Below are 13172 nucleotides of genomic sequence, written 5' to 3'. Positions count from 1 at the left end.
TTCAAATAAATGTCAACATAGACCTAGCATTTTAATACAACTATGGACAAGATTTGAAGTAGGCCACTGCAAGAAAAAAATAATCTTTTCCTTCTAAATTAAAGGGATGCCGTTATCTTTCAGTCCTGTTCGTGGAACCAACCATCCAAAGAGATGTAGATCATTGGAAGGATCACATTCATGCATGAGAAGCTTTTAGAGTCTTATATACTTCTTTTTTTTATTTATTTTTTTTTTTTGTAAGCTGTACTCTTTTTATCAGTTGTAATATACACCTGTGAGCAGTGGCAAGTAGGATACCATGGCTGACACTCAGTGGGCAGTCATGAACTTCAGCGCCAGGATTGTTTCTGTTCACTGCGTCTACACACATCCTAATAGAGCTGTGCTGGTTAGAGATGTGAGGAAGTGTGATTTATAACTGCCATAGCTGTGCGGGCAGAAAGTCCCCGTCACACAGCTTATTAGCAAAACTGCGGTGCTGCAGATACAGCTTCTTTCTCTGGGCCTGGACAACCATCAGGAAAAGCAGTACATTGACAAGATGTGTAACACTGCTGGTTTTACTAAGCAAAGCCATCTTGACTTCCCCCCACGGCAAAGTATCTGCCTCCGCCCCAATATCCTGTTTTCTTAATAACCCTATACTATACTTTTTGTGCAAGCTTTAAAAACTAGGACATCAGCTGATCAGAACGAAAGCCCGTGCTATGGAATAAATTTACACAGGTTTATGTTCACATAACTTAAAATCACCATGTTTGCTCCATGTCTGAGATCCAGCACTGTACGGCAACTTTCAGGCCAAAGAAAAATTAAAACAGCCAAGTGTATAAAACTGTTGAGTGACCTAGAAGGAAATACCAAGTAAGCAGAGTTTTGCAGATGGCAAAGGAACAAGATATTCAGTGTGTTTTTTTCCCTTACAGGAACTTACAAAATCCTGCACCAAGTACCGCTTTTCTTACATGGCATTTATATTGCTGTCATGCAACAGGGGTAAAAGACACAGAGAAAGAAGTTTTCAAAAGGACCATTTGATCTGTACCACGAAGCATTGAAAATTATTGATTATATGTGTGTTTGTAAAGTAGTTATCTGGTCACATAACTTTTAAGTCTGTGCATATAAACACACAAAAAAATAGCCCTCGTACAGCTTACTACGTTCTTTTGAAAATATAACCAGAACAAATTATGACAAAAACAGTAAGGTCCGTAGCTGTAAAAATATTTTTTCCTCTCCATTGTGGAATTTGGATTTTGGGAAGCTGACCGTCAAATACTGCTAGTTTGTATTCGTTGTTCTGTGGAAAAAAGCACACAATGGGGTTTGTATTTGCACATTGTTTCACACGATACAGAGGTGCTGTCAGCTTAGCAACCAATTTGCTTTTCTTTAAAGGAAGCTGGCAAAAATATTTACCTTTAACCTAATAGCTTCACCGTTCTCAAGATCTATAGTTTTGATAAGTTTAAAACAACATGTTTTTGGAACTGCAACCCAGTAAAGCTGGCTGGCTGTCTTCTAATGCTGATCATCATTTTCTTAAACTCTACTTAGTATTTGCAAAGAGAATAAATGATTACTAGCAGAGTGAGAAACTATGCATAATAATAGAGTTCTTATTCAAGAAATGGATATGTCTCTTCAGCAGCCATCCATCCTCCAACTATGAAATATCATTTCACATTCAGAATCAGTCTCACTGTTTCTGGAATCATACAGTCATTTCCTCCTTAATTTAGAAGAAATACAGAAAGTAGAGGAGATTTTTTTTAAAAAAGAGTAGCAGTTTAATGAAAATCTCTATACCCTTTTGACAGTACATTCCTTTTTACATATTATGCTGGGGAGGTTATGTATATTATGTTAGATTTCAAGCAACATCTAGTAACAGACAGTTCCTCAGTAGATAGGAATGTTAATTCTGGGGTGACTTTTAGGAAACACTTTTATTTAAACCAAAACTGCTTTTCTCAAATATCTCAAGAACTGCTATCCAGAAAGTCACTATAATACATATTCCACTCCTAGAATAACACTGTGGCTCTTACTTACCTCAGTAATTCATGAAAGGTCACAAATGTTGGTTCTATAACCAACTTCCAGTTGATCAGAGATTTGGATCATAAGCTTAAGTAATTTTATTCTAATTGAGTAGGCTGGCCCTAAAGAGGATAACACATCATATAAATAGGGCTGAATGCCCACAAATCAGATCTGTGCTAAACCATGAGAATTAAAAATGGATTTTGTACTGCTCCAAAGCCTAGCCATCATACAGCTGAAAAGGTGAAAGAATCCCTGCCCTCAGTCTTAACATCAGTTCCTGAATAGTAACACACAGTTAGCATCTCGTTCGTACTTTATTTATATATATTCACCTACATAAATTTGCATATAATCTTAAAGTAATAGAAAAATACTGTTAAATACTGTATTAGCACACATTTAATAGTCTATCTTCAGAGCATTTCAGTACATTTTAGGACTATAACCTCTTACTACCTGCTGTGAGGTACCGTACTTAGCATTAACCTCATTTTCAAACAAGAAAATTGAGGCACAAACACTTCAAGGCCAGGTTCAAACACACAGTTTTCATGTATTTCCTAAAAAAGTGTATTCCTTAATTTAATCAATTAAACCTGTCCAGTGCCCAGTTACATTAGCACAAGGGTACCTGTGCAATAGAAGCTAAGCAAATACACAAGCATCTTTATATCATCAATGAAGCTGAGTTTTGTCTCATGGGCAGCATTTTGTACATCACAGGCAGCACACATGTGACCCAAGAGTCAGTGACCATACATATGTAGACAGAAATAATACAGCCATAGATGGTTACTATACCAACATGTATTTTATTTTTGGGTGGCAGGATGTCATTTCAATGATGTGTTTTTCTCTCAGAAAACAAAAGCTCTCCATCCTTACCATTAGAGTACAGCTACGTAACACAGCTTCAAGAGCCTTCCAGTGACGACCATGTTTAATGGCACCTCTATCTACAGGTGCTCTCAAAGACCTTTGAATCTTCCCACCCTTGAGTGGGAGGCTGGCCTAGCTGAACCTGAACCAGCAATGTGCCCTTGCAACAAAGAAAGCCAACAGCATCCTGAGCTGTGCTACGAGGAGTGTAGCCAGCAGGCTGATGGAGATGTGATCCCTGCCCTCTCCTCAGTGCTGCTCAGACACACCTGAGTGCCGGCCCCAGTTCTGGGCTCCTCAGCACAAGAGACAGGGACACGCTGGAGAGAAGATAGCAACAGGGCACAATGGTGACCAGTGAACTGGAGCACGTCACGTATCAGGGAAGGCTGAGGCAGCTGGATGTGTTCATCCTAGAGCAGGGAAGGTCAGGGGGATAAATACCTGAGAAGGTGCAAAGAGGATGGAGCTTTCTGTGTTGCCCAGTGACAGGACAAGAAGAAAAGCACACAAATGGAAGCACACATGAAATTCCATTTAAACATAATAAACATGAAGGTGGTCAAATACTGGGACCCTCCATCTTTGGAAATACTCAAAACCCAGCTGGAGACAGCCCTGAAAACCTGCTCTAGCTGACCCTGACGTGAGCAGGGAACTTGGACTAGATGATTTCCAAAGGTCCCTTCCAGCATTAACTGTTCTTTCATTCTGTGACATCCTGTGATGCCATGCAGCCTGAACTCTCCTTCGATCCTAATAATCCAAACTAGAAATGAAAAAAAAAATAAAAAAGGAAAAATCATTATCTGCAGACCCTATTAACAGTGCACACTGTGCTTTTTTTAAACGATCATACTGGCCATGAGCCTTTATTGACCAAGTAGCTCATTCTTCTAATGAATTATTCTTCAAGGTGTATATTTTAATAATTTAAGTAAACCCCATGCACTGAACATTTCCCCTTCTACCTAGCAGCAGCCTTCTTATGCAAAGGAAGCAGCTTTGAAGCAAATTTAGCTGACCTATATATGCCAATATTTTATGCTATGCTTAAACTGAATTATTTTCATGCGCTTTTCACATCTGTGACTCAGGAACTCTGTGCTATACACAGTTGTTTAAAATAATGTAAACATAATTCACACACAGGAAAAAACATTGACTTCAGAGAAAAAAATACATAGGCTTATGTGAGTAAAGATCGTTGTGTAAGGCACAAATTTAAAAGAACAGATTAATATTAATCTTCAGGCCCAGTAAGGGGCCTGATAAGGGGCCTGATGGGATGCATCCCGGAGTACTCATCTGGAGAGGTCCCAGTAGACTGGAAGCTGGCAAATGTGGTCCCAGTTTTCAAGAAGGGCAAGAAAGATCCTGGCAATTACAGGCCTGTCAGTCTCACTTCAGTCTGGTAAAATTATGGAAAAGATTATCCTGGGACTTAATGAAAAACACCTAAAGGACAACAGTCATTGGTCAGAGTCAGCATGGGTTCACTAGGGAAGGTCATGTCTAGCAAACTTAGTTTCCTTCTACAACAAGATCACCCAGCTAGTTGACCGAAGGAAGCCAGCTGATGTAATTTACTGGATTTCAGTAAAGCTTTCAATACTGCCTCTCACAGCATCCTTCTGGACAAAATGACTAAAACGCAGTTAGATAAAAGCATAATAAGATGGGTAAACAGCTGGCTGATGGCTCTGGCCCAGAGGATTCTTGTAAATGGGGTTACATCAGGCTGGCTTTAATTTAGTTTACTCATGAGGCCCCATTTGGAGTACTGCATCCAGGTCTGGGCCAGCACAAGAAGGACATGGACCTGTTAGAGCAGGTACAGAGGCGGGTCACAAAGATGATCAGAGGGCTGGAGCACCTCGCCTGTGAAGAAAGGCTGAGAGAGCTGGGGCTGTTCAGCCAGGAGAAGAGAAGGCCCTGGGGAAACCTCATTGTGGCCTTTTGGTAGTTAAACGGGGCTGTAGTGGGTTTATGTGGCAAGGTTTTGGTAGCAGGGGGCCATAGGGGTGGTTTCTGTGAGAAGGATCTAGATGCTGCCCCATGTTTGGTAAGGGCTCCATTGTTTTCCAGATCTGAGCCAATAAGCGATGTTGTTTTACGCCTCTGTGAGAGCATATTTAAGACAGGGAAAAAAACACTGTGCCACACAGCAGCCGGGAGAGTGATAGGAGTGAGGAATGGCCTTGCAGGTGCCAAGGTCAGTGTAGAAGGAGGGGGAGAGGTGCTCCAGGCACCGGAGCAGAAGTCCCCTGCGGCCTGTGGTGAGGACCATGGTGAAGCAGGATGTCCCCCTGCAGCCCATGGAGTACCACGGTGGAGCAGGGTTCCACGCTGCAGCCCGTGGAGGAGACCACGCAGGAGCAGGTGGCCCTGCACCGACGGAGGCTGCCGCCTGTGGAAGACCCCTGCCGGAGCAGATTCTGGGCCGGACCTGTAGCCCGTGGAGAGGAGCCCACGCAGGAGCAGGTGACCTGGCAGGAGCTGCTGCCCGTAGGGGAGCCAGGTTGGAGCAGTTTTCTCCTGAGGGATGGACCCCGTGGTACGGACCCATATCTGGAGCAGTTCTGGAAGAGCTGTTGCCTGTGGGAAGCCCATGCTGGATCAGTTCATCAAGGACTGTATCCCGTGGGAAGGACCCCACAGCACAGGGGATGAGAGTGACCGAGAAGGAGCGGCACAGAAGAAGCGCTGTAGACTGACTGTAACCCCCATTCCCCTGTGCCGCTCGGGGGGAGGAGGTGGAAGAGGGTGGATGGGAGGGGAAGGTGCTTGTGGTTTCTTTCCTTTGTTTCTCACTTCTCTAGCTTGTTAGTAATAAGCAATAAAACTTACTATCTCCTTATGCTGAGTCTGTTTTGCCTGTTACATTAATTACTGTGTGATTTTCTCGTCCTTATCTCAACCTTTGAGTCCTTTTCACATTTTCTCCCCATTCCTCTTTGAGGAGGGGGAGTGAGAGAGCGGCTGTGGTGGAGCTCGGCTGCCCACTCGAGCGGAACCACGACAGGGGCTTATTGAGGATGGAAAGTGACTTTTTATATAAGCAGACAGTGATAGGACAAGGTAGAAAATCTGTACTAGGGTAGATTTAGATTAGATGTTAAGAGGAAATTTTTTCCTATGAGGGCGGTGAGGCCCTGGAACAGGTTCCCCAGAGAAGCTGTGGGTGCCCCATCCCTGGAGGTATTTGAGGCCAGGTCAGATGGGGCTTTGTCCAACCTGGTCTGCTGGGAGGTGTCCCTGCCCATGCCAGGGGGTTGGAACTGGGTGGTCTTTAAGGTCCCTTCCAACCCAAACCATTCTATGATACACGTTTTTCTTTCAGATTTTGTTGGTTGCTTTTCAAAGAACTGTAACTGGCACTGGAAAAAATATAATGTAGTGCAGTTCCAACTTTTACTATCTGTCTGGACAATATCACAATGCTGAAATCCCCAAAGCTTCAGAATATCCATGCCACTTGTGATTTCCTAAGGCAGAATGAGAGTAAGATGCACTGGATGTGGCTAACAGGAAAGGCCCTTGTTTACATGTGCTTAACTCTAAAAGGATTTTGTGCTGTGATTCACAGAAACACTTCACATTGTATGTGCCCTTTGGGCCTATCTTATTTTCTAGGAAAACAAGGAAAATCTGTCAAACATGAAACCAATACAGTGCTGTCATCCAGAATCTACGGAAGGAAAGCAACTATGTTATTAGCTGCCTTATTTCATATGGTTGGGAAGAAAACAAATGACAATTCTGAAGTATAATGGTAAATTGTCCCAAGTCAGCAGCCACAAATTTCACTGATGTGTTTAGCACAAGCATCCAGCTAGTGTTTTTATTGTCTTGGACATGGTACTGATTGTACGCTGTGGAATAGTTTATCAAGTCTATGTCATACATGGAAAAATTCAAACCAAACAGTGAAAGTTTGAGAGAAAATGGAAACTTATGCAACCTTAACTCTAACAAGGCGTTGCCAGACATACACTACAATAGATGTCCTACGAGAGAGCAGTGGAAGCCACAGACAGATGGGGAGCTGTTTTTCAGATAAAGGTTTTGTACTGCAAAATACATGTAAGTGCTACAAAAGGAACACAATTAAATCAGTCAATCAATACGTCAAAAGTACTAAATTTGAAAAAGCTTTAATAACCGAGTTGGCACATTAGGCTGGATAGGGAAGGTAATTTATTGTAGCATTTGAATCTATGTTAGGATTTGTCACTCACAACAGATGGCAGCACACTGTAGATTAAAGGTACATGAAAGATTTGATGTGACTTGTTTTTGCCATTCTCCTGCTCTTCATTTGTCTTTAAGGTTGTTACTGTGCATTGGTTACTCCCATTGTACTGCTCTGCCCTTTATACCAAAAGACAAGTAACTGCTTCTGTTTCGGGCAGACAAAGCAGAATGGGAATTCTCTGTCTTCTGAGTTCGGTCTGTTTTTGTAGAATCACAATCCTTCACGCTGAAGAAAACCAGCAGAAGGACTATGTCAGCAGTGAAGATGGCTGCTGGCAAGAATATGCTTCTCAGGAGTTTGAAGAGGTGCAAACCTGAACCAACATAATTTGGATGGCAGAACTATGCCTTCATTGGTACAGCTTGTTTCACTTCTGTCAATACACCTGCCTGTTGGTGTAACTATGTCCACCACAGCAGTACTTTGTGTGCTCACACTTCCACACCGGTAGAATGCTCACAGTGCGGACATCATCCAAGCCTGGTTTTAATAACTGAGGCCAACATTTTCCCTTAGAAGTGGTCTCTGAATCAAAACTCCTACAAATAACCACAACCTGACTTTTAGAAGTCTGACTCCTGACATGAACAAAGCTCGGAAGCACTCAGCACTCTGAAGAACTTGGCTATTTCAAATTGTGTGCCAAAAAGCACACATTCAAAAAGGACTAAACTGAACATTGCAGGACTTGGCTTTTGGATAAGAATTAACAACCTGAAACTGAAACCAAACAGCTTCTTTTTAGCTCAAAAAGGGGGCATGCACGGCCCTACTGCAGAAGTAAAAACACTTTGCCTTCTCAGTGGTAGAATTTTTATTCCATCAACCCAGAGAGTCTACAAGAAAATTATGTCTGATGCACTGCTTCTTTTTCTGGGCACAGATATGCCCTGAGATAGGCACCTATGTGACAAGACACGTATTTATTTATCTATGCATTTATTTTAATACAGCTAAGCAGTTAGAGCCTGAACTTGTCCAAGTCCTGTCTTGTACTGAAGGGATTTAAATCCACTGCCACTAGACCAGCCCTTCTCCAGCCCTGCTTCTCCAGCAGCAGAGGACTCAAAGCACACAGTCTCCCTGGTTGTAATTTTCTCTGTTAAACCCCAGGATCAGTCACTATAACAGTGCCACTATTCACCATTTCATTCCATCTGCAAATGTATTCAAGTATCATTTCATATTTCCTTCCAGGTCACTGATAAAGCTATTGAGAAGCATCATGGCAAGAACAGACTCCTGTGAGTTCCCACTAGAAGCAATCTTTGAGATCAATATTCCTCATCTCCCATCGCCTTTATAAGATGTTTCTGTTAGCCAGTTTTTAATCCACTTGATAACAATGGATTACACAGATTTTACACAGTTTTGTTTTGCTTTTAATGACAGTGTGTCAACAAGTCTAAGTAAATGTCATAAAGCAGTCTAAGTATAATACTGTCAGCACAGTTATCTTTGTCGTTGTAATTTGTGATCTTGGAAACAGCAGTCTTTAGTTTGTTTGAAAAGATCTATTACCCACAAAAACTTGCTGGTTGGTATTAGGTATGTTGTCATATCTTATTTTTTTTTGTTATAGATATCTAGTTTCAACTTTCAGTGATTTTGTTTAGCCTTTAGCTATCTGGATCATCTTGTTTACCTTTAAAAATTCTGGCACAACATTTGTTTTTGTCCTTCACTAGAACTCCCCTTGGTATGCCAAAATTTGTTAAAAAACAATAATAATGGTTTAGACAGGTCAACTCTATTAGTACTCTCCTGTGCAAGTTTTCTAGTCTGACAGAGAATTAAGACGGGAAATGTAATTATTGACTTTCACGTTTAACTTCAGTTTCAGAAGAGCTGAATTTCTATAGGAATGACCAGCAAGTATTTTCATCATGAAGTGTAAAGCACCAATCAGTATCTTTGCTGTGATAATGTTTCAAATAATCTCAAATGCTTCTGTGCCTTGCAGCTGCAAAACACTTGAAATATTATAGGTATAGTTTGGTTTTTACACAGTTTTCCTCCCACATATATTTCCTTTTGTCATTTCTCTCTTCCTCCCACTATTTGCGTACATTTTAGGAGAGAGACAGGAATTTTTACAGGATGAGATTAAAGAACAGATAACTAAGAAGAAAAGCTGAACATTTGTATGGTCTTGTAAGCTAACTTTATGGCTATGCTTAATACAATTTTTGAGAGTTCAGCTAATGTTACCATAATTAATCCAATAACCTTATTTTTGGCAAACTCTTTGAACTGTGGGAGTTTCAACTTAAATTGTATTTAATCACTAGCCCTCTAAATTTATCACTCCTTATTTTGTAAGCTATTGATTCAGAACATCTTTCATCTGCTGCCTCATCCTATGGCATTTGTATTAGCAGGTAGAAAGGCGAGATACTATATAACAATTTCTGTCTTGTTACCCTACTTTATCTGAAAATAAAGATATAAAAATCTCCATGGAAAAACAAGAGGGTATGAAAGAAGATTTAAACAGAACGTGAGAAGCTCTTTAAATAGATTAGAGGATTCATCATTGCTTATAGCTCTTATTTGCCGAATGGAATTACTTCCAAACTGTCAGGTATATCTGTTAAAGCAATACCTAACATCTAGATTTTAATATGCTCGGTTTGAACCACATTCGAATATTCCTTCAAATATTTAACCTCAATTTCTACTCTCTTATATGGGTTAGACACACACACATGCCAAAAAAAAAACAACAGCGGAAATACAATGTTTTTGTGAATGCCCTTAGTTTGAGTGTATTCAGTAAGATAAACATTTGGCCCTTTACATACGAAGTTAAGAGCAGTACAAATTGCAATTAAACTGAAGATTTGTGTGAAATTCTCCCTAAAGTGGCAGAAGTTACTGTTCGCTTGTGGGAGAGGCATCACCAAAAAGAACATTTGCCTGACATTTGACTGATACAACCATTCTTGAGTGGCTTTGTAAAGCCTCTTTATGAATCATTACACAACACTGATCCATATACTACCAATCTACCAAGAAGAATAAGAAAGGCTGCTTTTCTTTTTTTTTTTTTCCCCATCAGAAAAAAAAATCCAATCAAAATATTCTGGGATTTTGATCCTCAATCCAAGACATCTCCCAAGGCCGGGGGGCTTATTCCAAAGCTGGCTTCATGTCTTCTGATGTGAAGACATGTATTTTTCATATTTTTCACAAACTTTTTTTTTTTTTTTCAGCATATGAAACACCAAATGTTTTCAGTCAAGTCTTCAACCAACCCAGAGCACAGCGCCTGTCCTAGGTAAACTGGAGTTCTGCCTATAAATGCTTTGTCAGTGTTTCCCACATTCCCAATCACCTCTGCTTTAACAGAACATTCTCCATTTGTGAATAGAGATACAAAGAGTAGAATCAAGACTATGAAAAAAAAATAGACCCTACATTTAAGTTTCATTTTCCATTTTTTTTGAAGGAAAGATGAAGTGTTCCTTCCAAAAGGAAAGGCTTTCTAAAGGCATTCTTGTTTTTTTGTTTTTTTTTTGTTTTTTTTTTTGAGTTGAAGACAGACAGAAGTGGAAGTGACACTAAGACACAGCTACGCTGACAAGAGGTATCACCTGCACAGGTCATTTTACATATGTAATTATCTTAATGAAATTATAAAACGTCAGACATTTGCATCCAATTTTCCAATTCTGAGCTCACCATCCGACCGATATAAAATTAATGTATACAATCACCCTTTATTAATAAATATCTGACAGGACTATTTCAAGAAGCTAAGAAAAAAGATACAAAATCAATGTGCTTTGTGCCTGTGCTGCCAAGAATGACTTTGGCTCTGATGATATAACTCTACAAACATTTGTTAGCACAATGTTATTTACTTTCTTGTTTTGCCTAACTGCAATGTTTGCTTTGTACCTGCGTATGTTTGCACTTTTCTTATGTTCAGGATCATGATTTCAACGAAGCATGGGTTTGTGCAAGAAATATTTAGTCTGGGTTTATCAGTCTTGAACACTCAACACAACATTCCTAAAGCAACACCGTGCAATAAGCCAGTTTCCCCATTTCATCTATGACCTGGAGTTGTGATGAAAGACAGGAAATTCACCTGATTCCTGGAGATAGCGATACACCAAGAAATTCACTTCGTCACTGGTTATGCTCATCTTAGCCCAACCTCAATATGATGAGGTTTACGAGAAGTGTGATCCACGCTCTGTTCAAAGGGAAAGAAAAGAACAGGTTTTGTTTTATCTTGATTTATGAATAAAGTTGTTAGCAAAATAGAGGTGGGATTTGTTAAGGTATTTTACGGTCTCATTATTAGAGCTGGTATATCCCCATGTGAGGCACCCATTAAATACCGTGAGTCAAGTACTTGAGCTGTACTATACCTTTTATTATAATTAAAGAGGAGTATTTAATATATACAAGAATCTCAGGGAGCATTTTAAGTCTTGAAAGCCTTTGCAAATGTTAACTCTTTTACTTCTGTGGCTTTACTACAGATTCTCTGGACACTCCTGGTTTACTGTAAGAGTATCGCTGTTTCAGACTGCAATTGCAGTCACATATAACATACCAAACTGTAACCTCTTTGCAGCCCCAAATTTGACATCTAGTTTTCCATCCAGTAGTTCACCCATTTAACAGACAGATTCTTTCCTTACAAAACCAAGTTATGCAGAGGACATAAATAAAGTTCCCATAACATAGAAAAAAAAATCTAATTTTAAGATGAAATTACAAATTTTATTACAGGGGTGTGCACATGAGAGAGAGAGTGGGAGGGAGGAGAGAGAGAATGCAATATACCTCGTGCCAACAAGGAATACAAATATCCTGGCATTATATAAAGTTATAACGTTATAATGTCTCTGCTGATTATGGGTGAGCAAGAATTATTCACTTAAGTAATCATAACCTTTAGGATGACAGTTTTACATTGCTATTTTGGGCACGTACGCTGATAATAAATAAATTTGTTTTGAACATTTTCCATTAAATCTTGATGATTCATTTCTGTTTGGAAATCTGATTTAAGAAGTTTGCTTTCCAAAGCTGTAAGTACTTCTCAGACATAACCCTTGCCGCTCTGTCAGGCACACCATACCTATACCTAACGATGTAAAGATCTGGACATAGAAGCGCATGCCACACGCTGGCTGCGAATTATAAATGAAACACCGTAGGCGTGTGCTGTTTGTTTCAATTTCCCGTATGTCTCTTCTTGGCAAGCAGAAAGGGCTTTGTTCATCGAAAACCTCTTCAGCAGTTCCTGCTGCCTAAAGAAGCACCTGCTACTGAGGGCAACGCTGATCAACTACAAGTTTCCCCGGCTGATCATTTCAACCAGCGGGTCACTCCTGACTGTAACAGATGTCTCTGCATATTTATGGAAATTGAGGTCTTTTGAACCCTGTTAAGCCTTTTATTCTCCTGTGCTGCTAATTTCATCAATTGTTCAGATGCTGTTTTGCCATAAGGAACCACACCTTACTAAATTGGGAGACACCTTCCTCAACAAATCTAGTCTTTATCATCATAGTTTGCATTCCACGGAGAACACGAAGAAAGAAAATACCGAAAATCTCACGGGCTCAGCTGGGAAAATTTCCTCTACTTTGGGAACCCTGCTGTTAGGATTCTGGGGAAGATACCACCAGCTGCACCCAGCATCCATCTCTCTCACAAACGCCACACATCGCCCTGGAAAATTGTTTGGTGTCTTTGCCCCTCGATTCCCCCTCTGTAACACGGGCTGACGTTTCCCTGCCACGCAGTCAGGAGGCACCTGTAGCTGCAGTGGGGTTAGATACCAAGGTGGCATTGCCGTAGCTCACAGACAGGACGGAAAGACATCTGCACGTGGTGAACACGGTACGCTCACAGGCGTGAAGAGCCAGCAGAGGAAGCACCATGGGAGGGCTGGAGAGCTGGCTCAGCACCCAGCCACAGCCTCCGCTCCATGCCCAGCACGGGGCGGTCAGCC

At 40.7% G+C, this 13172-nt stretch overlaps 1 protein-coding gene across 10 annotated transcripts in view; it reads right to left on the bottom strand.

Moving 5' to 3' along the window:
- The window catches only part of TBL1X (transducin beta like 1 X-linked), a 198415-nt gene that overhangs the window by 46498 nt on the left and 138745 nt on the right, over window positions 1-13172 (bottom strand). For 8 of the 10 annotated variants that reach the window (XM_068682540.1, XM_068682512.1, XM_068682549.1 and 5 more), the window contains one exon: window positions 11289-11396. The exons of the other annotated variants lie outside the window; for them this stretch is intronic. In XM_068682540.1, coding sequence (XP_068538641.1) covers window positions 11289-11346 — 58 coding nt within the window. In that variant the 5' untranslated portion in view covers window positions 11347-11396. The remainder of the gene's footprint in view (window positions 1-11288; window positions 11397-13172) is intronic. 10 annotated transcript variants of the gene reach the window in all.

This window comes from Anas acuta, chromosome 1 (assembly GCF_963932015.1).
Source record: "Anas acuta chromosome 1, bAnaAcu1.1, whole genome shotgun sequence".
NCBI classification, from domain to species: Eukaryota; Metazoa; Chordata; class Aves; order Anseriformes; family Anatidae; genus Anas; species Anas acuta.
Note: the sequence above shows the minus strand (reverse complement) of the source record. Positions and strands in the feature narration are given on the sequence as shown.